At 40.3% G+C, this 27,368-nt stretch overlaps 1 protein-coding gene across 2 annotated transcripts in view; it reads left to right on the top strand.

The window, feature by feature from the left end:
* The window catches only part of dock4b (dedicator of cytokinesis 4b), a 141,334-nt gene that overhangs the window by 95,914 nt on the left and 18,052 nt on the right, over nt 1-27,368 (top strand). Inside the window, exons 29-47 of one of the 2 annotated variants that reach the window (XM_085385937.1) lie at nt 1,064-1,164; nt 1,415-1,473; nt 2,799-2,947; nt 3,782-3,867; nt 5,634-5,729; nt 5,816-5,876; nt 6,238-6,331; nt 8,627-8,775; nt 10,184-10,270; nt 10,422-10,526; nt 10,813-10,954; nt 15,955-16,121; nt 19,154-19,240; nt 20,622-20,798; nt 24,144-24,227; nt 24,345-24,464; nt 24,872-24,993; nt 25,643-25,660; nt 25,911-26,022. In XM_085385937.1, the coding sequence (XP_085242063.1) occupies nt 1,064-1,164; nt 1,415-1,473; nt 2,799-2,947; nt 3,782-3,867; nt 5,634-5,729; nt 5,816-5,876; nt 6,238-6,331; nt 8,627-8,775; nt 10,184-10,270; nt 10,422-10,526; nt 10,813-10,954; nt 15,955-16,121; nt 19,154-19,240; nt 20,622-20,798; nt 24,144-24,227; nt 24,345-24,464; nt 24,872-24,993; nt 25,643-25,660; nt 25,911-26,022 (2,016 nt within the window). The remainder of the gene's footprint in view (nt 1-1,063; nt 1,165-1,414; nt 1,474-2,798; nt 2,948-3,781; nt 3,868-5,633; nt 5,730-5,815; nt 5,877-6,237; nt 6,332-8,626; nt 8,776-10,183; nt 10,271-10,421; nt 10,527-10,812; nt 10,955-15,954; nt 16,122-19,153; nt 19,241-20,621; nt 20,799-24,143; nt 24,228-24,344; nt 24,465-24,871; nt 24,994-25,642; nt 25,661-25,910; nt 26,023-27,368) is intronic. The other variant, XM_085385938.1, reaches the window with a different exon arrangement.

A 27,368-nucleotide genomic window follows, 5' to 3' on the forward strand; every position in this document is an offset into this window, starting at 1 on the left:
TGTGTGTGTTGTCTGAACAGTGCTGCAGTGCTTCAGAAGTCTGAATGTCAAAATAGCTTCAAAAAGTTTGCTGCATTACTTTACTACTGACACACAGGCAGACACATATATAATATGGAAGTTCATCACACATCACAAAAACTGAGACATGGATATAAAATCGACCCAATACTATTATTTAGATGCTTAAGGCAGACTGTGCAGTAGTGAGCTGAAAGCTAAAAAACAGAAGAAAGAACAATAAATATACTTTACACCAACATCAAATACATAATCTGGTTTCAGTATTTTTTCTATATGGTGCTTGACCAGGTACAGTCATGGACTATCTAACAGGCTTGATTTGATCCATTTGGAAACATATAGAAAAAACAGGGTAATTCTAGACCACCAGTGCATTTTGGCTTTTGTAGCGTTTTTAAACTGATTCGTGATGGTTTGTTGTTTTCATAAACATTTTGAGATGTTTGAGTCTAGTGTCTTAAACTAATCAATAGACTGATGGCTGATTTTAGGCCATCGTTTTAATTGTTGCAACTCTCCCCATGAGTAATATAGGTGAAGTATTGCACTCTGTGAGATAATCCCCTCTACATTAGTAGAGGAATGTGATTCAGTCTGAAAATTTTTACACCTAAACATCTGATGTTACCTGACTGTAGCGCAGTGGTGGAGATGTTCTTAAAGATTCAATTCAGAGGCGAAACTGTTGATTTACTCTAGTTGATGGAATAGTCTAATATAGACAAGTAATCTATAAGTGTGATCATCTTCAGCAGAGAGGTATGTGAGTTCTCAAGGTAAAGTAACACATCATCAGCGTATAGGCTTATCCTATGGTCTGTTTTTTCAGTTTGAATTCCTTTAATAGCGGAATTTTGTAGGATTGCTGCTGCTATTGGCTTAATGAAAATGATGTAATCTGAAGATCTGGGAGGCTGTTTGTCCTATCAGTATTGTGTCTGATAGTAAGTTACTGTGTACCCACATGCAGGTAGACACTTTTGTAGGTTAAAGTCAGGAGGTTGTGCACGTTAACAAAGTGATGTTTTTTTTATTGCAGGTGTGGGATTCGTATTTCTACCTGTCTGTAATATTTATCAACCAGCCCTGTCTTCAACTTGAATCCTTCTCTCCCTCCAAGAGAAAGAAAATACTGGAAAAGTAAGTGCTGATTATTTACAAATGCTTGGTATTCTTTGCTGGATGCGTTAGAGCAGTCTGTAATGAGCCACACACCTACTCAACAAGCCGCTCTATCTTGCTCCTCCTGTCTGTCAAGAACCTCAACACAGCTGGACACACACAGTGTACACTCACTCTAATGACTGCTTAACATGCTGTTCTACAGCTTCCATCAGTATGTGCACACATTTTTAACCGCATTTTGTTGTTGTTTTTTTTTATCATGCAGATATGGAGACATGAGGGTGATGATGGGCTGTGAGATCTTCAGCATGTGGCAGAATTTAGGTAAGGTGATAGAGGCCCATCATAGCGCACATCTTATTCCTCAACATGGGCTACACCCATGACGGAGAAAGTTGTTAAGCTCATCGTCCTTCATGTGGCATATTCACAAGAGATACTTACTGAGTACTTACTCAATGTTTCCATGCACGGGATCCGTCTCATTGTGCTTTGCAATTCACACCTTTGCTGGATTCCAGCTTGATCATTATATGGATGGATCTGCATGATGTGTAACAACGTGGGCCATCATGCGGACCAAATTCTCATTTATAAATGGCACTACAGCCTCCATAGTGCTCATAAAGGAAAAGAGGCCCAAAAAAAGCTGGAGAGTGTGCAGAAAGAAAAAAAAAAGTAAAAGATTTGCTGATGCAGGACCTAAATGTTTGGAAAGAAATTTGTGAAGGGATTTTAACCTAATGACGTACATGGCATATTTGCAGGTATTTATAAGTGCTAGTGTTTGATTTCATTTCAGCAATAGCTGGATCTCTTAAAGTCCTGTGGTTCTATTGAAACTATCTAAATCCTGTTTTTATTTATTCATATTTATTGCTCCTCTGGTGCAAAAGTAGAGCTCTTGGAATCTGTGTGATGCAACAAAGCAAACAACTCTCTGTACTTGAGCTGATGAGATCTAAAAAAAACAAAAAACCCTTTTTTCTTCTTTATACCATTTGTCACCATGGCAACCGACTGGATGCCTTGGTCTCCTTTATGTGGATGCTTTTGTTCTGACTCTGTGATGGATGGATGCAATTTTGTTTTATGGTAATTTCCAACGTACTGTTCAAGTGTGGTTTTTCTCATTTTCAAGTACACTTTGGAACCCCCCCCCCCCCCCCCCCTCCTTTCTTTTTTTATTTGATAGTAATAATAACGTTACATCTTTCTGCTGAAAATGATGGAATAAACTGTGCACTCTAAGTTGTTTCGTTTTAGCACTTCAGCCAAATTGGAAGGAATTTGTGAAGTGCACTTTATTAGAATCTGTCTAAAAGGGAGGACAGAGGAGAGAAATCCACTTGACCTTTTGAATTCAGACCTGTGTTAGCCAAAGAAAACAAAACATCTGAGGCATTATTTTTTAAAGGTGTAATGTTTGTTTAAATGATTAGAATGGGGGAGTAGCAGAAAACAATCAAAACAGAAAGTTTTGGGGCTTTTGGGAACTTCATGAACTGCTAGAGCAGGATTTATTGCAAAGGTTTTGAAGGAAGACACCTTTCCAGAGTTGGGTAAATTGTCTCTGACATAAAGAATATGCTGTGTGCAGGGATAAAGTGAAAGCCTGACCTCTGTGCCGATCTGTATCTTTCCTCCAGGTGAACATAAGTTGAACTTCATCCCAGCAATGATTGGGCCGTTCCTGGAGGTGACGCTGGTGCCTCAACCTGATCTGAGAAATGTCATGATCCCCATTTTCCACGACATGATGGACTGGGAGCAAAGACGCAGTGGCAATTTTAAGCAGGTACTGCATGCTGCTGTTTCACTGAAATCAATTCACCAACTCAGAACTATTTAATCTTGGCTTTAACTGTTAGTTGCAAAGGTTAATGAAAGCTAAATTCATCCTTGTCATAATCAAAAATAAGCCACATCTATATAACTGGATAATTGGAAATATAACTTGTAATAATTGCAGTGTGTGTGATGTTTAATTTCCTTCTAAAACATTTACATTCATTTATAGCTGGTTTTGTTTATCATTGCTAAATAATAATATTATTTACATTTCTGAAACTTCAGAAACCACAATAATTAGTATAATATATGAACTGAAGCATGTGAATGTGAGAGACAGAGCATTACAGAAAACAACTACTTATGTTTTGTTGCTAAAGGTGGTTCTACAGGCTACTTGGTCATGGCATGTCTTTAGTTTTTCACATAACTGTAAATTCTAACAATTTAACTGTAAAGAAATTGACAGATGGGTGAGATCGATTGGTGTCTTGTCACTCACAAAACGTACTCCCTAAAGCATATCCTGCTTTATTATCAACAATTCTCTAAAAGTATCACGTTGTATAAACTAGTACTCAAAAATCATTAGTAAAATGTCTATTCAGGTAACAAAACAAGTGATCAATAAGCAGTCAGATTTTTCTCAGTCAGAGTCAAAGTCACCCTCTGCTGGTCATTGCAAATACTGCAAGTTTAAGAGAATTATGCATTCTCATTCAGATAATTAAGTCTACTTTTTTGATGCTGCACACTTTAAGATCAAGCTCTGCGTTCTTCTTTGTTATGTCAGTGTTGTTCAGACTGCGAGCCTCTGAGCTTTAAATGCTTTTCCTCACAGGTGGAGGCCAAGTTGATTGACAAGCTGGACAGCCTGATGTCTGAAGGCAAAGGCGATGAGACATACAGGGAGCTCTTCAACAGCATGTGAGTTGGTAAAAGAATCAAGAAATGTTACAAAATCTAATAAAGTAGAAATTTTCCAGAAAGACTTTTGAAGGAAAAGTCTCTGCAAATTTGTTAAATAATTTGGCTGCGAAAGCAATTTTTAAAAATTTATTTATTTATTTTTTACAATAAACAGTAAAATCCCAGCAAAAACCTACTTGAAAGTGCATGAAGGCTAGTTTAGGAGACCTGGGCACTTCCAGTGAAAATAGCTGTTTATGGGGGTCTAATTACCTAAATGATGCAACCCACACAAGGCTTCATCAGGTAAATTATCTGCGTGGGCTGCAATCTGCAGGTCATTTGCCTCACTAAATGGGCGTTTTATCGGGAAGTGGATGTGTCTAAGTATTCTGCTTTTGAGAATTAGCCTTTAACCCTGAAAACCCAGAGCACAGATAGCAGCATTACAGCTCTGAAAAGGCCTCTTGTACTTCAATAAAGAAAGCCATTAAATGGGTTAGGTTGCTTTCAGAGCATGTAGCTAATGAGGGAAGCAACACAGAAAGCTGCAGGCTTACTTTCAAACTAACAAACATGTCATTATTATACAAATATACAATAGGTAGTTTTGTATTTGAAATTGCTTATGTAAAGCATATTTTTCAAGCAGTGAGAGGTAAGTGATGAGCATTTAATCGCCTTCATCTTCACTCACACCTCCTCTTTGGTCAGCTCCTTTTGTCTGTCCTTGAGTTTCCAGGTTTGTACACCTGCATGCTTAGTGTTTGTGCACACCTTTTCATATATGTGTGTGTGTGTGTTCACCTGAGTGTGTGCGTATGTTGGTCCCTGCTTCTTTTCTGTTTATATTTTTATGTCGCCCTTCTCTCTGGGCTGTTAGTATTTGAAGCTTTCAAAGCAAAAATCTTGCATTTCAACTTTAAAAGAAAAAGGAAAAGAAAACCATGTTGCATTAAATGAAGTCGTATTTCCGAATCACTCTTCTGCTGCCGCCCAGCCACAAATCAAAGTGTGATCTATTTTATGAGTATGGATCCACTTCTAATATCCCTTTGTCTTCCATAGTCGATCATTCTCTTTCCCACCATTTGTACACGTGAAACATTAATAAAATGCAGAGGCACTGCGGTTCATATTTTGTAAAGTTCAGTAGTTATAGTGTGCGCTATATTGTAATCATGCATAATAAGTTATTATTAACACTTTTTTATGTTTAATTTCAATTTTCTTTTGTTTTTCTTGATTTAAGCCTACTTTAAGTTCATAATTATTTTTTTTTCCTACTAAGTCCACTAATCCCTAAACTAACCTGTGTGAGTGTGTGCTAATATTAATATTAATTTATTCCGCCTATGCTTCCCGCCTGGAGTAGAATTCCTCTGTTTGGTCCGTACCCTAGGTAAGACACCCTCCTCTTTGTTCTCTCAGTGTCGTCTGTGTGAGGGGAAATGTGGAGCAATTACAAAAAAAAGAAGAATAAACAGCTTCAGTATTTTGGCTGTTGTGTGTTTGCCCGTAATTCTATAAAAACCTGTTTTGGTGGCATAACAGTAAATAAGGTGTTGTAAAAAATTTTTAGCCACCTTTGTGTTTTTTCTTTCTTGAGCTCCTGTAGGCAGGCCAACAAGCATAGGTGACACCAGTATGACTGCTATTAATTTTGCTTCGCCTCCTTTCCTTTCTTAGTTGTTTCTTCCATCGCCCCCCCCCCATTTGCCCTCCCCGTCTCTTTTGGTCTTTACATCTTTGTCTTGTTCTGTCTCTCTTCATTTGTCCTTCAGCCTGCTGAAGAAGATCGAGAGAGAGACCTGGAGGGAGAGCGGGATCTCTCTGATCGCTACCGTCACTCGTTTAATGGAAAGACTGCTAGACTACAGGTGGGCGCGCGCACACGTTCACAAAATACTTCCAGAGACACACGTGCTTGGTCCTTTTAGTCAAATTCTCAATGTTTCTATTGCAGGGATTGTATGAAGTTGGGAGAAGTGGATGGCAAAAAGATCGGATGTACTGTCAGTTTACTGGTGAGTGTCAGGCAAATATGTCAGTGTTTATCTTCTGTTGCTATTGCACTCTGAAGTTATTACCTTTTTATTTCAAAATGATGAAAAAAGTAAAACATATGTAATATATAGATGATAATTGAGTATTCTTGTGGGGTTTTTTTTTTATTTAACTGGAGTTATGTGCAAGAGGACCTCAGTGTGTAGGCAGAGGGATCAAAAGGCCCCTGCAAATCAGCAGCAGAACTATATTGTTGCACCACTTTTAAATGCCTTCATTACTTGTTTAAATTCCCTCTCTAATGGTTATGATGGTCTCTCTGCTAATGTTTTCCGTCTTTCTCTCATGTTTTTTCATTGAATCATCTCCCGCTCCTGCCAGAACTTCTACAAAACAGAGTTGAACAAAGAAGAGATGTACATCCGCTACATTCACAAACTGTATGATCTGCATCTGAAAGCACAAAACTACACAGGTACATTGAAAGGAATATACTGCCTTGTAGTACAGTGTGACTGAGCGTGGGTGATGCATTATTGCGGTTTTACTATTTGTCATAACCAGGGCTTTAAGTTGGGATTTGGCAGGGAATCATAAGGTCTGTTGTAAGGGGACAGAAATAAATCATTACGTAATTCCCATTGTGAGGTCCAGTAGGTTTTAATTTTTTTTCTTTGTGCAGCTTTTCCTGATGCTGGTTCTTAAGTTTACTAAACTTTGTGGATTTAGCCACTACATTCTACGATTAATAAGAAGATATTACATGAGCCATCACTAATTTCTTAGTCGGCCAGCAGGGAAGCCCAGACCTCCCTCTGGCCACCTCCTCCAGCTTATCCGGGGAGTCTTTCCTAGGCCAGCCAATAGATCTAATCTTGTCAACATGCTGGGGTCTACACATGTTAGGACATGCTAGACCGGAACACCTTACCCAAATCTTGTATCCGTGATCTCATTCCAATAATGTTATAAAATAGATCAGGTTTAGATGAACAGATTCATGGCTTTTCTCCACAAAGATGCACCAACTGGTGGCAACATTTTGGACACAATTTACCCACCTTGGGCACCAATTAAAATTTTAACAGTTAGATTAAACAGAACAGAACATCGAGAAATACAATGAAGGCTTGCAAGTGTCGCTTCAAATAGCACTACACACAAATACTTCAAGAGAAAGTGCAAGAAAATCAGAAAGAAGCTGAATTTCTCCAGATTCTCTACTCTCTACGACTTTGAGAGGAGAAATCTAGAACTACAGGTATATGTTAAAAAAATGAAGGATAAAACCATTGAACTAGAATGAAAAAAGATGTTCAAAGATGGAGTATAGGTTCAATGAAATGCTGAGAAAAATACAGAGAAGTTTATACTGAAGTGCAGGTGCAAAATCAAGAACAAGAGAAAAGACATGAAGACCTGCAGTGTACGCTTCAGGAAACGCAGAGGAGAAATAAGGAGTTAGAAGGCACGTGCAACAAAGTGCAACAGAGAAATGCAGACATGCACAGGGCAAAGCTTCCTCACTTGATTCTGAAAAGTAGCCTTGTCTTCCTCTCCCTCCTACCAACTCTCCTCTCCATTCTGTTCCCTGTTGGCCAGGAGGGCAATCCTACTGAGGTGGCGGAACGCTGCCCCTCCCACTCACAAACAGTGGTTATATGACCTCATGTTGTGTGTAGAAAAGAGAAAATAAGACATTCACTCAGAACTCTACTGGGAAATTTCAAAGCATGTAGGGTCCTTTCCTTGATGCATTTCAAAATCTATAACAATTTTTCAGCAAACTCTCTTATGTCAGGTGTGGAAAAACAGTGTACAGGACTAGGGCAGTGACCTGGGTGGGAATGAATTATTTTGCAGGGATTATGTTATTTGGGGAAATATTAAACATATGTTTAATATTATGTTTAATACTTCTCTTTTTTTCTTTATTTCCCTTTTTTCTTTTCTTTTCTTTTCTCACAGCGTTAAACGAACGGGCTAATTACCCCAAATGTACAGATCATCTGTAATCCTTTTCTTCTCTTTTTGTTTATATGTATGAAAGAAAAACTCAATAAAAAGACATTGGCTAAAAATTATAAAAAGAAGAAATGGGTTATGTGTTGGAGGCCACGTTAATGTTTTACATTTTTAGCAGTGTGCTCTCCTGGTTTGACTCACCCAATAAAGAAAGGGATAGACACAAAAAAGTGTTCTCTTATGAGATAGGCCAGAATATCCGCAGATGTTTGAAATAAGAAAGACCCATGCATAATATGCATTATTTAGACTGATGAAGACCATAGATTTTACACACATTTGGATTAAAAATGTAAAAGTAAATCTCATGTGAATCAGGATATGACATGTAAGCATTAACCACAGCTGCAACAGGGGAGAGAAGGAGGGTAAAAAATGGTGCATGCAGGTGTGACCATGGGGTGATTTAATGGTTTTTGTGGCATCAGTTGGAAGCACCGCCAGACTGCAGCATATGAAAATCAACCTCACTGCCTATTAGATTTAATTGGTCATTAATCAAAGGCGTGGGATTGCGGTTCCACATAGATCCGTCCCACTTTAACCCCTGGTCTGAACACATACTGTATGATGATTATTGAAATGTGCTTTCATGTTGTCATCTGTTCATGTTCTTCTGCTTCAGTGTATTCATCAGTATTTGAGACACTGAATGCTTCACAAGTTCTTTAAACAAGAAAAAAACTTGTTTAAAGAACTTGTAAATGTAAATTAATATGCTGTTTTTCTCTGTGTATGCTCACAGAGGCGTCCTACACCCTGCTGCTCTATGACGAGTTATTGGAATGGTCAGACAGGCCGCTCAGAGAGTTTCTCAACTACCCCATGCAGAGCGAGTGGCAAAGGAAAGAATATTTGCATCTCACTATCATCCAGAACTTCGACAGGGGGAAGGTAAGCTGGAAAGCGCCAGTTTTTCCTCTACAGTCATCCGTCCAATACATTTGCATTTGACTTTACAGAAACCAGAACATTTGTCATGTGATGTAATCTGTGACGTTTCTAGCACACTGGCAAGGTAGAATGAAGGAAGTAAGCTGAGCCCAAACACCAGCAGGACAACTGGTTCCCTATAACACCGCTAAATGCCAGTGAATGTACTGTGCCAGTGTAAAGCAACAGCATGTTCAGTTTTATTCAGAGGAGTTTGTGCCAAGCTAATACCCAGCAGCACGTCAGCTTCTCATGCATATTCAAGAGCCTTCTAATTTAAATGCATTTCTATTTCATACCTGGCAACGAAATAGAGGCGCAGACATATTATTGATGGCTCTCCTAGAGTAAATATATGCTGGCCATTAATACGTATATTTCAAAAATAATAAGCATCAACAGTTTCATGAAACATTAATAGTCGGCTCAGACGCATCGGGGTGAAAGATGAGAGAACTTCTTTTCCTGCTTGTTTAGTAGATACGACATCATTCACGTAAAATGAAGAGGAAGGCCAAAATCCTTGTACAGAGATATTTCTATCTGTTATGAACTGTGACGTTGACTAGAGGTCGCAGCACCTCTTCCACTTAATCAAGGGAATTGCAGGTAGCTGTAATTAGAGCGGGATCCATATTGTCCCACAGTATTCCACACTGTTCCTCTCAGATGGCGATGATGGCCACGCTGACTGTTAAAGCATGATTCGCTCTGATGGTGCCGCATTTAGCTAAAATAATCTCATCAGTGAGAAATGTGAGCGCAAACAGAGCTCAGCTAATTCAGGACGCAGCGTTTCTCACTTGATAAACGGTTCCCAGGCTGTAGTTTTGTTTTCGTCTCTCAGGAGTTGCTTTCTTTCATCATCCCAACTTCACTTCTCTTTTCCAGTTTTATCTCGTTATCCTAACTACCTTTGCTGTTTCTCTGTACTCTCAGGGGAAGGGGGGAAATGGCAAAACAAAACTACGCTCACCCTCTCAAAATAACGCATCATTACCTCTGATGTTTGGGGGGAAATCTCTTTGAATCGTTAAAAATGCCACCCCTCGTTACTCGTAGTGCAAATATCCTTTACATTCACGAATTATGCCATCTTCCAGTGCTCCTGATCACAGAGTGGAAGGCAGCAAGAAAGGAAAGCTTTTCATTTAATTAGTAAGATGGTTGGTGCTGCACGTACCTGCATCGAGAGCTTGTTTGTGTCTGCTGGCGTTGTTGACTCGCCAGTGCCATCCAGTGGAGACCGATTGTGTGAGCACTGCAGAACAAGTGTCTTAGTGTTAAGTAGGTTTCGGGTCAGTCTGTAACTGTCAGACTGGGCACGATGAAGGTGACAGGGAATAAGTGTGTGTTTTTGTGTCCTCAGTGTTGGGAGAATGGCATCATCCTTTGCAGAGAGCTTGCTGACCAGTACGAGTCGTACTACGACTACAGGAACTTGAGTAAAATGAGGGTAAGTTGTTCCAGAAGCTGTGGGGATGCTGCTTGAGGAGTCCTTTGTTTTTTTGTAACCTGATGATGCCCTGGTTAGTCAGAAAAATGCACAATATAACTAACAGATTAGACACTGTTGGTTTATAAGCAGTTTTGTCTTTTATTGTCAGATGATGGAAGCATCTCTCTATGACAAGATCATGGATCAGCAAAGATTAGAACCTGAATTCTTCAGAGTTGGATTCTATGGGAAGAAGTTTCCTTTCTTCTTACGGGTATGTAAATCACCATATTCCCTCTTTGTCTTGAACAGCTAGTTGAAGGGAATAATACTTTCACCTTCTTCAAAAAAGAAACGGCGCTTCTGAAAGAATGAACTTTTCTTATATAAGACTCTTCCAGTGGAAGGTGACATTCAGCAAGTCTTATTCAGTGCCATTTAATGATGTAACAGGCCCTGTCCTTGGTGGAGTTTGCAGATGGTGCTGCAGTTTCAGTCTGTGCCCACTAGATGTCAAGCTAACCCCACGCTGCTTCTTTCCTAACCCCCCTCCACTGCAGAATAAGGAGTTTGTGTGCCGAGGCCATGACTACGAGAGGCTGGAGGCATTCCAGCAGCGGATGCTCAACGAGTTCCCCCACGCCATCGCCATGCAGCACGTAAACCAGCCCGACCAGACCATATACCAGGCAGACGCACAGTGTATCCTTCAGTGTACATGGAGGCATGAAATAAAGTTGTGGTCAAACATGAAACCCCAACTAAGCAGATACAGTCTTGGACGTGGGGACTAAACCGACTGCATATGCATGTGTACTGTGCTGCCAGGGAGGCTCAGCTAGCCTCGTGTATACATGTACACAATTGCCCTGCAGGCGACATGAGGCACATGCTATCACGCAAACATACAGTGCTGCAAATTGCGTGCAGTATACAAAATTTAATACAAATCACAATCAGACACACTAAGGCAGAGGTCCCCAATCCCAGTCCACGAGGGCTGGTGTCCCTGCAGGTTTTAGATCTCACCCTGGGTCAACACACCTGAATCACATGATTAGTTCATTACCAGGCCTCTGGAGAACTTCAAGACATGTTGAGAAGGTCATTTATCCATTTAAATCAGCTGTGATGGATCAAGGACACATCTAAAACCTGCAGGGACACCAGCCCTTGTGGACTGGGATTGGGGACCCCTGCACTAAGGTGTTGCATTTCCTTAAACACAACAACTAAGCCATGTTCCTACCAGGGACCAGGTACAAATCAACTAACCTAAGCTCAAGCTCCCTTCATTTTTCTCATTTCCATGCAGTGTTCAGATTCACTCCTATAGTATGTGGGACTTTTTAATTATTCACACCAATGTAAGGGACAACTGTTGGCCTAGATCAGGGCTGCCCAATCCCAGTCCTCGAGAGCTACTATCCTGCAGCTTTTAGATGCATCCCTACTCCAACACAGCTGAATCAAATGGTTTGATTACCTCTTCAGCATGCCATCGTGTTTGGCAAAGGCCTGATAACAAGCCATTCATTTGATTCGGGTGTGTGGGAACAAGGATGCATCTAAAAGCTGCAGGACGGTAGCTCTCGAGGACCGGGATTGGGCACCCCTGGCCTAGATACAGTGGGGCAAAAAAGTATTTAGTCAGCCACCGATTGTGCAAGTTCCCCCACTTAAAATGATGACAGAGGTCAGTAATTTGCACCAGAGGTACACTTCAACTGTGAGAGACAGAATGTGAAAAAAAAAATCCATGAATCCACATGGTAGGATTTGTAAAGAATTTATTCGTAAATTAGGGTGGAAAATAAGTATTTGGTCAATAACAAAAATACAACTCAATACTTTGTAACATAACCTTTGTTGGCAATAACAGAGGTCAAACGTTTACTATAGGTCTTTACCAGGTTTGCACACACAGTAGCTGGTATTTTGGCCCATTCCTCCATGCAGATCTTCTCGAGAGCAGTGATGTTTTGGGGCTGTCGCCGAGCAACACGGACTTTCAACTCCCGCCACAGATTTTCTATGGGGTTGAGGTGTGGAGACTGGCTAGGCCACTCCAGGACTTTCAAATGCTTCTTACGGAGCCACTCCTTTGTTGCCCGGGCGGTGTGTTTTGGATCATTGTCATGTTGGAAGACCCAGCCTCGTTTCATCTTCAAAGTTCTCACTGATGGAAGGAGGTTTTGGCTCAAAATCTGACGATACATGGCCCCATTCATTCTGTCCTTAACATGGATCAGTCGTCCTGTCCCCTTGGCAGAAAAACAGCCCCACAGCATGATGTTTCCACCCCCATGCTTCACAGTAGGTATGGTGTTCTTGGGATGCAACTCAGTATTCTTCTTCCTCCAAACACGACGAGTTGAGTTTATACCAAAAAGTTCTACTTTGGTTTCATCTGACCACATGACATTCTCCCAATCCTCTGCTGTATCATCCATGTGCTCTCTGGCAAACTTCAGACGGGCCTGGACATGCACTGGCTTCAGCAGCGGAACACATCTGGCACTGCGGGATTTGATTCCCTGCCGTTGTAGTGTGTTACTGATGGTGACCTTTGTTACTTTGGTCCCAGCTCTCTGCAGGTCATTCACCAGGTCCCCCCGTGTGGTTCTGGGATCTTTGCTCACCGTTCTCATGATCATTTTGACCCCACGGGATGAGATCTTGTGTGGAGCCCCAGATCGAGGGAGATTATCAGTGGTCTTGTATGTCTTCCATTTTCTGATGATTGCTCCCACAGTTGATTTTTTCACACCAAGCTGCTTGCCTATTGTAGATTCACTCTTCCCAGTCTGGTGCAGGTCTACAATACTTTTCCTGGTGTCCTTCAAAAGCTCTTTGGTCTTGGCCATGGCGGAGTTTGGAGTCTGACTGTTTGAGGCTGTGGACAGGTGTCTTTTATACAGATGATGAGTTCAAACAGGTGCCATTCATACAGGTAACGAGTGGGGGACAGAAAAGCTTTTTACAGATGACGTTACAGGTCTGTGAGAGCCAGAGATTTTCCTTGTTTGAGGTGACCAAATACTTATTTTCCACCCTAATTTACGAATAAAATCTTTACAAATCCTACCATGTGAATTCATGGATTTTTTTTTTCACATTCTGTCTCTCACAGTTGAAGTGTACCTCTGGTGCAAATTACTGACCTCTGTCATCATTTTAAGTGGGGGAACTTGCACAATCGGTGGCTGACTAAATACTTTTTTGCCCCACTGTAGAAGAGGGAAGAAAACAGGCAGACTTGATGACATAGTGACACAAAGACTGAAGGAAACAACAGTAAAAGAGAGAACAGACTGAAGATAGACATGTTTACCAGCTATGAAAGTGAGGCTGGTGTCTGTCTTTCTGTGTGTGTGTGTGTGTGTGTGTGTGTGTGTGTGTGTGTGTGTGTGTGTGTGTGTGTGTGTGTGTGTGTGTGTCTTTGTCACTGCGGCAAATTGCAGTCTTAGTGTAGCAGGAACAATCGCAAAAAGGTTTAAAGTATTTTGGCAGGTGTTTGTATGTCTTCCTGTCTGGAGGTTGGCAGAGTTTGTCAACACAGTAGTGTTGCAGCCCTCAAAGTTGCTGTTAGGAAATATTCCATGTGTGCGGGTGACATCAAAATGTAAACTGATTAGAAAATGGCCTCAAGTTAAGATGTACTTTTCATTTTTGAATAGTTTATGTACGATGTGCCTACCTTTTATGCAGACGCCCCACTCAAAGTGACGTCTGAATGAAGTAGCTGCTGTGTTGTTCTCACATTAGGCCAATCAATAGTCTCTCTGATTGCTCACCCATCTGTAAATCCTTGATACAAACACTCATGCATTTCATGTGCGTCAGCTCTCCTCCCTCTCTCTGATATAGTTGTTCATCAGTGCAGGGTTTCTCATAATAAAGGAGAGGCTGGGGATTTTTGAAAGACACTTAACTCACTTTTCACTCCTTGCCTTTTTACACTGCTCAAGTTGTCAAGTCTCACTGTATGTTTTCTCATACTAGTCAAAAGAAAAACTTATTTTTCCCTCCTGCTTTACAGTGTTGGGCAAAAGTTTTGAGTCACCCATCATTTCCTTTAATTCTGCCAGGAAAAGGGGAAGTAGGTGCTGCGATTTATTGAAACATGGGGAAACATACATGACAATACAACATATTAAGCAAAAAAAACAGCTTGTATAATCCTAACAAGCTTGGAAGTCAATATGTGGTATGATCACGTTATGATCACGTTATGATCACGTTTATTCTTCAACATAGCCTGAACTCCCTTAGGCACGTTTTATTGTCATTTCTTTAAGTAGTCTTCAGGAATAGTTCACCAGGCTTCTCGAAGGACATATAAAGATCTTCTTTGGATGTTTGATGCTTTTTTGTTGCATATTCTGTCAGGATGATCCCACACTGATTTAATAATGTTGATCTGGGGAGGCCAGTCCATGACTAATAGTGCTCCACTGTGCACTTCTCCATCCAGATATGCATTTAATGCATTTGCAGGGTATTTGGGATCATTGTCATGCTGAAACATTGTTGCCAAGCAGGTGTTGTTTTGTTATTGATGATTTAAAATCTCACAGTACTTTTCTGCATTTATTGCATCAATTTTGAAGCGTTTCCCAAACAATGACAGAACCTTCACCATGTTTTACACATATATTACACACATTACACACAATTTGAACAAAATTTGATATGTACTGTGCATTAGAACCTGACTAACATAGGATTTTTAAGGCCGTACCGACATTTGTAATTTCTCATACTCATATATAGACCGATATATCAGATTTTGAAACGTAAAAAGATTTTCCTCACAGTTATTTTGTGAAGATATTAGTGAGTCTGTTCTAGAAATAATTTGACAATGCAGCTTTAACCCTCTCGAGGCAGGCGTTGCCGATTTGCAACAGTTAAAAACTAACATCCTGATTACCCCACATACATATTTTATGAGTTTTTTTTTACTCAGAAGTACCACTGCAGGACTTGGTTGTGCATTAGCAACAAAAAGTTTAATTTGAGCCTGAGAGGTTTAAAACTAAACTTTATGGTTTCAAAAACGTGTTGTCAACATGGAAGTTGCATAGTGCCCTCTGGTGGACAAACTACGCAACATCATTACTTACAACATGGTCGAAAGGTGTTTCTTCTGTCTCATCTTTTAAAAATTTCCTTTATCAGCAGTTACAAATGCTGATACACATATCAGCAAATCGCTGATATTGTCCGATGATAATAACTAGCTGATACGTTGGTCCGGCTTGACTATGCATTAGTCCAGGGGTAGCGAACTCCAGGCCTCGAGAGCCGGGTCCTGCAGGTTTTAGATGTGTCCTTGATCCAACGCAGCTGCTTTAAATGGCTAAATTACCTCCTCAACATTTCTTGAAGTTCTCCAGAGGCCTGATAATGACCTAATCATTTGAGTCAGATGTGGTGTCCCAGGGTGAGATCTAAAACCTGCAGGACACCGGCTCTCTAGGACTAACGTTCCCTACCTCTGCATTAGTCTATGCAAGAAAATGTGTGGCCAATATCTTGATTAAAGATATGCACATGAGCTCTTGCCTATGTAGGTCTTTGTCCTGTTTGAAGTTCCGATATGCATTCGGGTCATTGAAGATTTCTTTCCATTTAAGTCTGCAGTGCTTTCCCTTGTCACTCTCTCTTGCACTTTCCTTAACTTCAGGGGCTTTCAGATCTACAGATCTATGCTGTAACCCCCATCCCCGACAGTCAGGATGTGCTACAGAGAGATGGAGTGCCTGACAACATCAAAAGCTTCTACAAGTTTAATCACATCTGGAGGTTCAGATATGACCGGCCCTTTCACAAGGGCACCAAAGACAAGGAGAATGAGTTTAAGGTAAAGAAAATTTCTCTGCATTTATCTAAGGTTATCTTCTCTTCAAACCATTGATTGTGGATTAGTGCTGAGTAGAAAAAGGGAAAAAAATGAGTCTGAATGTGGAGTCACTGCAAAATGTTATGTGCTATGAAAACAGGTCTTTTTTTAATGAATATTTCAAAAGTTAAAATCATACATTTCTGAAAATTAACATTTTTCACTGATACGAAACTGCTTCGTTTACTTCCTTCTCTGCCCGGTTCATCCATCATGGGCCATGTAGTGAGTAGGGCTGCCACAAACGATTATTTTGATAGTCGACTAGTCACCGATTATTTTTGCGATTAGTCGACTAATCAGATCATCATCCATTGGACATAAAACGTACAGCTTATTGCACCAGCAGCATCTGCTCTTATATAACTATCATTACCTTATAGCTTTAAGTGTTTAAGGTCTGTGCTAACTAAAAATAAAGAAAGACAAGATGATAGTTTATTAAATTTGAATGAAATTTGCAGATTGTTTCAGTGAAGTTTAATAAACTCCTTGCTATCTAAAATATAACAGGACACCGGAGTATATTCTCGAGCATCTCACACTTCTGATAATCAGCTGTCTGCTTGACTTTATTCAGCTGTGTAAAAACTATAACTTTAATCTCAGCCAAACCGATTTACTCAGGAACAAATAAAATACAAAAAAAGCCAAACAATAACATTTTTAAGTTATCTAAGTGACTTATATATCATGTTTAACCTGAGTAGCGAAAGACGGCGGTGGGTTTGAAAACGATTTGCCGGGAGTCCGGTGTTCTCACGGCTCTAGTTAGCCTAGCCCCCGGCTAGCTATCGAGCTAGTGGGTAACAGACGTCTCCGAAAACGTCGGAGCGCTTTTGAAAATATGCGGTGTCCTGATAAACTGAGCAGATATTTGAGGTTTACACAGCTATATTCTCGCCTGAAAATATGTTAAATGTTTATTTTGTGACCCATAAAGAATAACAAGAGTAATAGTAAAACTAAGTAGCTGCCGCCATTGTTGGAAACTGAGCTGGGCTGCGCTATGAATTCTGGGACAGAGCTACTTCTTCTTCGGGGTTTAACGGCAGCTGACATCCTTGTACATGCAGTGCTGCCATCTTCTGTTTCAGTCCGTTATTACACTCTTAAATCCTGCTACTTATTCCTGCGTCTTTTGTGATCTTACAAAGCTTCAAACGACGCGTCGACTATTAAATCAGTCGTCGACGATTTTGATAGTCGACGTAATCGTGACTAGTCGACTAATCGTGGCAGCCCTAGTAGGGAGTGATAGTTTGAACCAGTGCTCAGGTATTACTTTGTGTATAGTGCATGTTTTATTCATTGTGACTCCGGTATCAGTAATTATACACAGGAACTCGGATACTAGTCAGAGCAGTGTACTGCTTGGTGCAAATGAAGCCTGTACAGCGTGATGCAGTTACACACACTCAAACAGTCAGGCAGATGCACACACTCTAAACAGATATGCACACCCGACACACAGACGCGGATATTATTGTCATAAATATTCTGCTTTAATGCACACGCTTCATGCAGCCTTCTCATCTCACTTCCATCAAGGCTATTTGGCCAAATTTAATCGTGATATCATATTTCCATCAGGACTGGATATTTCTGGTCCTTACTATTAGATGGAAATAATATCTATAATAAACATAGTGACAAGAGTATGCCGCAGGAAGGATATGGTAATAAACTGAAGTAGGAAAGAAAGCTTTTCTTGAAGTTTCTATCTGCATGACAGAAATTGCTTTTTTATGTGAGATTCTGCTTTCAACTTCCTGCTCTTAAACTGCAGTGCATGTTTTTTTTCTATCTTTTTTTTTTCCTCAAGACTTGTTCAGGAGGATTTCTTGGCCTTAAAAAACATAAAATCAATAAAAGGGCAGCAATGTTGTGCAGTGCGTCGGAAGACCTTTCTTCAACCTGAGGACACTGGATCAATAGTGCATGTCAGCGCTCATCTGCTCTGCTGGAGTGTCCTTGAGCAAGATACTGTCTCTAAATAAATGAAGCTATACTGTGTTAGCATCTTGATCATTAGAAGGCCTTTAGAAGGGTCAGCTGAACAAAAACGCCCCCAAAGTTGTGAAAGGATTACCGATTTTTGAACACCCTGGACAGGTCGCCAGGGCTAACACATAGACACAGACAACCATTCGCACCTGCATTCACAACTATGGGCAATTTAGAGTTACCAGTTAACCACAATTGAACTCAGGACCTTCTTGCTGTGGGCAACAGTGCTAACCACCGTGCCGCCCAAAGTAAAAATGCATGGATCACATATCCATAACTCAATTGCCCTTTAGCCCCAGTTAGTATACCAAGATGTTAAACTAACATGGTAGCATGCCCACTACACATCAGATTGTGATCAACTTAGAACACCATTACTAGCATTTGGCATGACACATCATTGTGGCATTGAGGTTACAGTTCACGAGAAAAACTAGCATGCTAGCAGTTTTTAAAAACCAGCATGGCTGTAGACACTTAAACATGCTGTTGTTCTTATTAAGTAATAGCAAGCCTGTAGATCTTGACAAGGAGGGACGTTTCTAGTGCTAAGTACAGGACAGTACACCCCCCCCAAAAAAAAAGATAAAATAAAATAACTGTTTGCCGTCTATATGTAACATGTCTATAAAGTAGTGTTGTTTCACTTGTATTATAAATCTATTATATTTAGAGCCTGCTGTTAATATTAAAATTTCATAGCTTGCGTGCTGTCTTAATGACCTTTTGAGAGGCTGGAAATATAACAAGCATGCTGGCTGACAGCATAACTGTTGGAGAGGATATTAGACATATGACATATGAGTAAAAGTGTGTTTTTGGGTTGTAGGCATTTTTATATTTTCCTTTAACTGTGGATCAACAATTAAATCCTGAACAGTGCTGCCACTAAGATATGTGTACAGCAAGCCTAAGTATTTATGGATTTTTTTTTATATGTTTAGCAATCAGCTAATGCTCATGGATGTATTGTGTGAATGCAGAGTCTGTGGGTGGAGAGGACAACTCTGACTCTGATCCAGAGTCTTCCAGGCATCTCCCGCTGGTTTGAAGTTGAAAAGAGAGAACTGGTGAGTGTGTCCCAGTCTGATGAAATAGCAGTGAAGGCATAAACACAACACACAGCCATTTGACACAAGGGACACAGTGATACTTTCTTTTTTTTATTATTCTGCAGGTTGGAATTTAGAGTAATGACAGCCAATACACAAGTATTGATCCAAGTCATTAGACTGAGCAGCAATCATGACCTAAGTCATAGGTTTGGGGCTATTGGATGTTCAGTTTCCGCAATTGGTTTGATTGGATGTCACGCTAAAAGCCAAACTGCTTTACTGTGATTACCAACGTGTCCAAATTTTAGAATTGATTTTTGTATTGGGATTTCTTTCCCCTGTAATTGGCAAATTCCTGTCAAATTTGACATGGGACAATTGCTACACTGTTACATGTAAATGCTTTGTCTTCTCAATCAGATTTCTAAGGGTCAGATTTACACAGATTTTGAAATGTTGTTCTGTGCAGTCCAACACAGTGTCTGTCTGTGATGGTCTAAGCGCATATTCTTTACTTCACAGCTGCTGAGCGTGGTGTGAAATATGGATTGTAAAGCCAGTGTTACTCTATGATGGCTGTGGAGTGCAGTAGCATTTAAAATGGAGACTGGCAAAAGCTCAATTAGCAAAAGGATTAAGCTTTGTGTGAGAAGGAAAAAATACAGAAAAAGAAATCAGGATGAAGGAAAAAATATTTCACTGTGCCTTCACGAGTATGTGACAAAATGTCCATATGTTAATGTATATTTAAAAAAATAGTACTTAGTTTTAAATGAAGCTGCTACAATAATTCTTTATAATAATGGTTAATAAATTGATACATGTAGGTGTTTTTTGGTAAATAGCACAAATATAATTAAAGATACTGACCCAGCTTTGCAGCTGCCTCACTCAGAGCGCAGTTTTCACTGAAAAGGCTCTTTAGAGCATTTCCAACAAATTTAACAAGAAGCCGGTATCGAGTGTTTACTTCTAAAAAGACTCATTTTGGATGTCAAGTAAACCACATAATGTGTAAATAGGCTGGTGCTAAAACTTTTACCATATCAACTTAAAAGGTCCAAATGATTTTGGCAACATTGTATTTTTTTAAGCAGCTTTTCAAATTGCTGTATTTTAGGAGAAAAAACAGCTCTGTTCTGGGACAAAAAAGTGGTCAAAACTAAAGTATTACAAGCTGAAATATCCTGATTTGTAGAACCTAATATGTTTTAAACTGCCTCACCTTTCACTATAAAGGACCTCAGTAGCATTTATTATTTAGCAGACCCTCTAAAATTCCCACATTACTCAAATACCTTATAGATATTTTAGCTTCCAGATATTATTTGTAAAGCTCCCTTTAGAGCTTCATATAAAAAGCTACAAAATGTTTCTTCATCCTTCATGTGTACAGGTGGAGGTAAGCCCACTGGAGAATGCGATTGAGGTGATCGAGAACAAGAACTTGCAGTTGCGCACATTGATCTCCCAGTGTCAGAGCCGGCAGATGCAGAACATCAACCCTCTCACCATGTGCCTCAACGGGGTCATCGACGCCGCAGTCAACGGGGGACTGGCCCGCTACCAAGAGGTATGAATGGCTTGCTGGAGGATAAGGTTGGAGGATTTTAGAGACCTAAGCAGGAATGAGAGGCAGTGACATATGGATTACCTAATGATGCATGAAGGTGGCTTAAAATGGAGAGATGTATGGACAGAAAGTGTTTTGTGGAGGGGTGGAGCGGATGAACAGATGGATGGATGGATGCATTGATGGCTGGATGATGGCTTGACCAAATAGATGGATGAGTGGAAAACTGGAGGGGGCGGAAGTGGGAAAACAAGATGGATGGGTAGTGTAGGAATAGGTCGGTGGGGGGGATTTTTTTGGTCAGATAGAATGATAAGGTGGATGTGGGGGGAAAAGAGGCGGGAGGTCAAATAATGTTAGATAGAAGAATGGAAGGAGTTTCAGGGATTAGATGGCTAATGTAGTCCTAAAACTTGGAAAGAAGTTGCCATGTTTGCAAATTACTGAATTTTAATGCCCTAAAAATAATTTTCACAATGTTCTCTAACAAATTATATATAAATACGCCGCTCGTGTATTTTGAAGCAAGTATGTATTGCAGAGAGAACAATTGCTAAAATGTGTTTAAGTAAAACTAGATGGGAACATCGTCAATGTAACACCAAACACAGGACCAAATTGGTGGTGTACTTAGCTTAATGTTAGCATTTTTGCCGCTATGTTCATGGCTGTGCTTTAAGCTTTATCTGTGAAAAAATGAGTAACAACCACAGCTAGATTAGCTAGCATAGGCTCCGGAACAGCTTATTAGCATGCATGGAGATTACAGCACCAATACTTTATTTGGCAGAGACATAATGCCAGTTCTTTATAGTTCTACAGTCATTAGTAAAGATTCTAAGAATCTCAATCAGTGTGGGTGTACAACTCGCAACTTTACCTCATTACCTAACCCTTCTGGTGACATCCACCAAGTTTAGCTAATTATATACCAAGCCGAATTCTTAAAGAGGCAGAGCGCCAGATTAATAAAGTGCAAAAATCTTCCTAGTCATATCTTCCAATCACACAAACTTATAGTATTTATATGATGAAGTGGTAACAGATTGGTATGGAAAGTTGAAATATGGGCAATTTCATCGAGAGCTCCATTTACTGCTGCTTTTTTAAATGCTCCTTGAGTGGAGACACTTTAACCATTAGGAGCTCAATTCAAAAGAAAGAAGACTAGAAAAGAAGAAATAAAGATTTTTTTTTTTTTGTTCTCCACAAATTGAGTGGACTCGGCTGCCTTCTCTGTGTCGCATAGCAACCGCTGTGACAATGCATGTGTGTTCTGTGGAACATATACTGTATGTGTGTGCTTGTGAGTGAAGCGCATGTCCTCAGTACAAGTACCCTATTAAGGGTTGTAGGACGCCGATAAGAGCCCAAAAATAAGCATTTTAGAAGTGCTTTTTAATCTTTGCTGCCACTATTTTGCTGAAAACCAAAAAAAATCTGTATAAAATGTTGCAACTTACAAAATATTTCCTCCCGTTTTACACATTGTTTACAAGGTTAGGTAAATATTGATATGCATAGAGATGTTGTTCCTCTGGGTAAACACTGACCAGCGTCTCCTTCAAATCTTTTGTAATTTATATTTTTACATAAATAACAGAATGTGATCATACCACATGAGCCTGACACAGATTTGACCTTTTTTGTTTTGTTTTGTTTTATTTTTTAATTTTTTTTCTGCAGCAGACACATTGGCACCAATATCAGCAGCTCATTTTTCTTGGCAGAATATATCATGCGGTGCCCCACAGACTGCATCTATAAATCTATTAATTTACCCGCGTAATGCCGATTGACAGCTGTGGAGGTTTGCTCGGCTCCAAATGAAGGAGAAATTGTCGTTATTAATATTCAGATTTATTGCTGCAGTTTGAGTTGAAACCCTTGAGGGGGAATGCTGTCTGATTTATTCCCCCCCTCCCCTCAGCATTCCGTCTCTAATTGGACTTTTCTAATGATTACCTGAGCCACTCCACGGTGAGGTCTCACTCCCTGCAGCCCGACGAGAAATTTCCATCATTTGTAGAAAATTATTGATTAGTTTTTTGATGCCGTTTTTGGGGGTCTTGTATAGAATTCCTGGTGAAACTCAGTACTTCTCTCTTTGAGCGTCCCACCTCACCATAGAGTAATAATGTTTATGCAATAAGATTTTTTTTTTTTCTGTTTCACAGTTTAATAAGAGGGAATATTATATCCACCACATACTAATTTATGCCATCTTGATAAAGATCTGAGGATGCCTGTCTGGAATAATAAGGTTCCTTATTTTATTGAAGTTTCATAGTCTGCAAGCCGCATGCATCCTTTGATAGACATCTATGTGTGTGTTTGGGAGTGCATATGTCTGAAGCAGCCTTCAGCTTCTCTTCTCTTAAGTGTCTCGTTGGAGATAGACAGCTGTGTCCTTGAGAGAGGAGCCGTGCTGATCTTTTTAGTGAACTCCTCCTTACCTTTCAGTCTCGTTTTCTTTTGGGGGTTTTTGTGTGTGAGTGTGCGGCAGATTCATAAGCAGATTGTGAGGTGGGCCTTTTCATCGGTTCTCCCTCGCTTTGTGTACTCTGATGCAGATTGAAAGGGATTTAACATAATCTGTAGACAGACTGCAAGTGTTGATGGCATTGTAAGCAGGAAAGATCTTGCATTTAATGTATGAAAGTGACAACCCCCCCCCCCCCCCCCCCCCCAAAAAAAAAAAAAAAAAAAAAAAGCAAAAGCAAAAAAAACAGTTATCATCATTCAAAGCAGACCAGGGCATTTTTCATCTTATCAGTTTCTCCTTTAAGTCTTTTTTCTTTTTCTTTTTTGAAGGCAGTGTCTGGGAAAGTGAATAGAAAGCACAGTCTGCAAGCCAAAATCAAGAAGGATGATGTTTCTAAAGAGACATGATCTCTAGCAGAGCACAATGACACGAATGAAAGTGATATAAAAGGGGCTTTTAAAATCGCAGACCAAATTGGCTCTTAAATCAAAGCAAAATCAATGCTTTGATTTCACTAACATCCATTTGGCACTGTATTTTTCGCCTTCTATTTTTAGCCACTATGTACTTTAATTCTGCCCACTGAACCTGATATTAATATTGCAACACAAATTTGCCAGACAGGACTTTTCAACCCTGCATTTTAGTAGGATGTGAATTTTTTTTTAACTCAAATTTTTCTCAGTTTTTGTGAACATTTTAAATGGAAAGTACTCAACAAATAGCTGTGTGGACACTAATTCGCTGTGTCAGGCAGGCTGCAATTCAGGTAGCACTGCTGTGGAGAGGGGAAAAAAAGCCCGCTTCTTCAGCTCCCAGGGCATACATAACAGATGTTCTGCATTTTTGCCTCTGTGCAGGCCTTTTTCGTGAAGGACTACATTATGAATCACCCCGAGGACGGAGAGAAGATCGGGCGACTGAGAGAGCTCATGTTCGAGCAGGTTGGAAACATCACTTGAGCTCATGATGTCTTTTTAAATGCAAAGACAAGATGAATCATTTTTATCACCTAAATTTGACTTTCAGTTATTGTGCACTTTTTTCTGTTTGTCCTGCAGGCACATATATTGGAGTATGGCCTCGCGGTGCATGAGAAGTTTGTTCCTCAAGATATGAGACCCCTGCACAAGAAGTTAGTTGACCAGTTTCATCTCATGAAGTCCAGTCTAGGCATACAGGTAGGCATCGACTTTAAAGAAAGCTTTTTAAAATGCTGTACATGTGTAACTCAATGATAGATTCAGATTTTATGTTAAACAGAGGTTCATTTACCTAATGGATGTCATTCATGTGTAAGGATGATTAAAGCTGTCTAACATGTGTTCCTTTATTTTCCTCAAATTACTTATCAGAGTCTTCGAGCCTTAATGGAAACAAACAGTGAATGTGACAATAGAAACTGACTGCTGTGCTAAGAATTCTGAGTAAATGACCCCTTTATTCCTCTAAAGGGGAAAACCACCCCTCATTAAACAAACTGCCTTCATCTACATGTTGTGTGTTTTATTTATATACCTCACGCTGGCACAAAGAAGCATTTAATCATGTGCACTTTCTCCCCCTCCCAATTTAAAAAACCCCCCAGGAGTTTCCAGCGTATGTGCGTGCGAGCCCGGTGCACTTCACCAACGGAAGCCCGCGGACGTGCAGGAACTCCGTGCCCAGCATCATTAGCCCAGATGGCGGCAGAGGAGTTGCCAGGCGGAGGTGACGGCTCTTTTCTTAATTTCCGTAGCTTTACGCGTATGTCTCTGTCTTTCTCAGCTAATTAAATTAACAAGTGAGGAAAACGTATTGCTTTTCAATGTCAATTACTTCTCTGGTTTATTATGCCAAGTCACCCAAAAAGATCTTTAACTTCCATCTCTGGAGTGCATAAAATTTCTCCTTCGTATTCTCTCACCTTCCTTTACTCGGTCTATAAGCGCTGCCCTTCAGTGCAGACCTTTGTTCGCATCTTACTTTTTCTTTTTGTGTTTCCATCTCACCTCGAACGTCATGCTCTCTGCCTTTTCTCTCTTCCTCCTTCAGTTCTTTACTGGCTTAGCTCAGTACAATAGGTGTGGGTGGCTGGCTGGCACCCACAGGGATGTTTTCTGTGTGGCTGCTGTCGGGCCAGCAGGCAGACTGTGTGTGTGTGTGTGTGCGTGCATGCATCCGTGTGTGTTTTGATGTGTTCAGTGACCCTGCCACTTCGTCTACCTGCGACATTCTGCCTCCAGAGTCTGATCCCGCGGGGCACAGCCACACACAAGAAAGATGGAGACGCACACATCACCTCAATCTCCCTGTGACATTTCGTATTTTTGCTTGTTGAGTTCTGATTTCTTTTTTCCTTTTTTTTTCTATTTTCCAGTTTCCAACGAAGAACCAGGTCACATCTCTTTCTTGTGCCTTTTGGCAGCATGATGGAATGCTGTGATTGATGAATCAGTTGCCTTCTAATCTGGTATTTTCTGTTTCTCTGTTTGTCTATTTTTTTTTTTCTTTTTATTGGCCTTACTGCTGCTGAATCTTTGGTGAGTGAACCACTTTTAAATCTAATCATGTATAATAGTATGAAACTTCACCCTTTGTATTGTAAACCATCATAACCCTCTCTCTTTCGCCTTTAGCCTCTTCAGCTACCCTGCGGTGAACCGTTACTCCTCGTCCTCTCTGTCATCTCAAGCCTCCAATGAAGTCAGTAACATCACAGGGCAATCGGAGAGCTCGGATGAAGTCTTCAACATGCAGGTAGTCTCCCTTTGTGCCTTTGCCTACACGCCCACACAAAGGCACTTAACCTAGTAGATTGAGTCTATATCCCAGCATTTGCCCTCCTCCTCCCTTCAGATTTCACTTGCAATGCTTTTTAATCCACTCTCACTCTATTTCACTGCTATTTCTCCTCTGACCCTTTTTCTCTCTATCTTCCACTCTTGCTCGTGTGAAACGCAGTCTGTCTGTGCAAATTGTCATGATTATATCAAATAAGGACATAGTGCTTTGTGTGGGCCCGTCCGGGGAGCCCCGCTGGAGTCTAATCTAAACTAGATTTGGCCAATTCAGAAAGCTGCCGACAACTCCTGGCAGGCTGTCTCCCGCACCTGGCAGGCTTGGAATAACAGGAAGAGGGGAAAACACGGGAGGGAAAAAAAATGTTGTCAGGGATGTGACTGAAGCTGTTACAAAGAGTTAGTTTGTGCTTCTTTTTTTCTTAAGTTTACAGAGCAGGTAGAATTTAGTAAAAGTTGGACGAATCATAATTTAGAAATATATTGTTTTCGTTTTTTAATTGATTGAAAATGGCCATCACTATTTTGTTTCAGTCAGATGTTACTATATTTAGTTAGCAAGGTGTATCCACACACTGCAAAAGAGCATCACACATGTGAATGCAAATTAATGCTATGTAACAAACCAATAAATAATAAAAGAACGGGTTCTTAGAGCACGGTTTTCAAACATAAGGCCCAAGGGCCAGAGCTGACCTGCCAGAGATTCCAATCCAACCGACTGGACATCTTTGAAAAATGTGAAAGAGGGCATAAACTTTAGACTTCATAACTTTTACAGCTTTTCCTGCTGATAAATGGTAAATGGCCTGCATTTGTATAGCGCTTTTCTAGTCCTTAAGGACCCCAAAGCACTTTACACTACATTCAGTCATTCACCCATTCACACACACATTCACACACTGGCGATAACAAGCTACATTGTAGCCACAGCTGCCCTGGGGCGCACTTATAAGCAAACAACTAGCAGTAAAGCAGCCTGTGTCATCACATACTGAGTAAACAAAGTGGCCACATCTCCAGTAATGAATACTTTTAAGCCTTAATAAAATTTAAACAGATGAGTTAGCAAAACTGCCACAGCCTTTTCTGTGCTAGGCAGCAACTATACAAATTCTTCAAGTGAAGTTGGGCATTTTAACATCGCCATCTACGGGACTGAGTATCTTCTGAAAGCCACCTCAAGTGGACAGTTGAGGAAGTGCACTTTAATGATAACTTCTTTATTCCACTGTTGCTTAGTACTGTTTTTTTTTTTCTACTTACTGAGAAAAAGGTAAATGTTACAGACAAAACTTATAATAG

Source organism: Rhamphochromis longiceps, linkage group LG17 (assembly GCF_057381845.1).
Source record: "Rhamphochromis longiceps isolate RC_006_pf linkage group LG17, R_longiceps_female_GT1.1, whole genome shotgun sequence".
Classification (NCBI taxonomy): Eukaryota; Metazoa; Chordata; class Actinopteri; order Cichliformes; family Cichlidae; genus Rhamphochromis; species Rhamphochromis longiceps.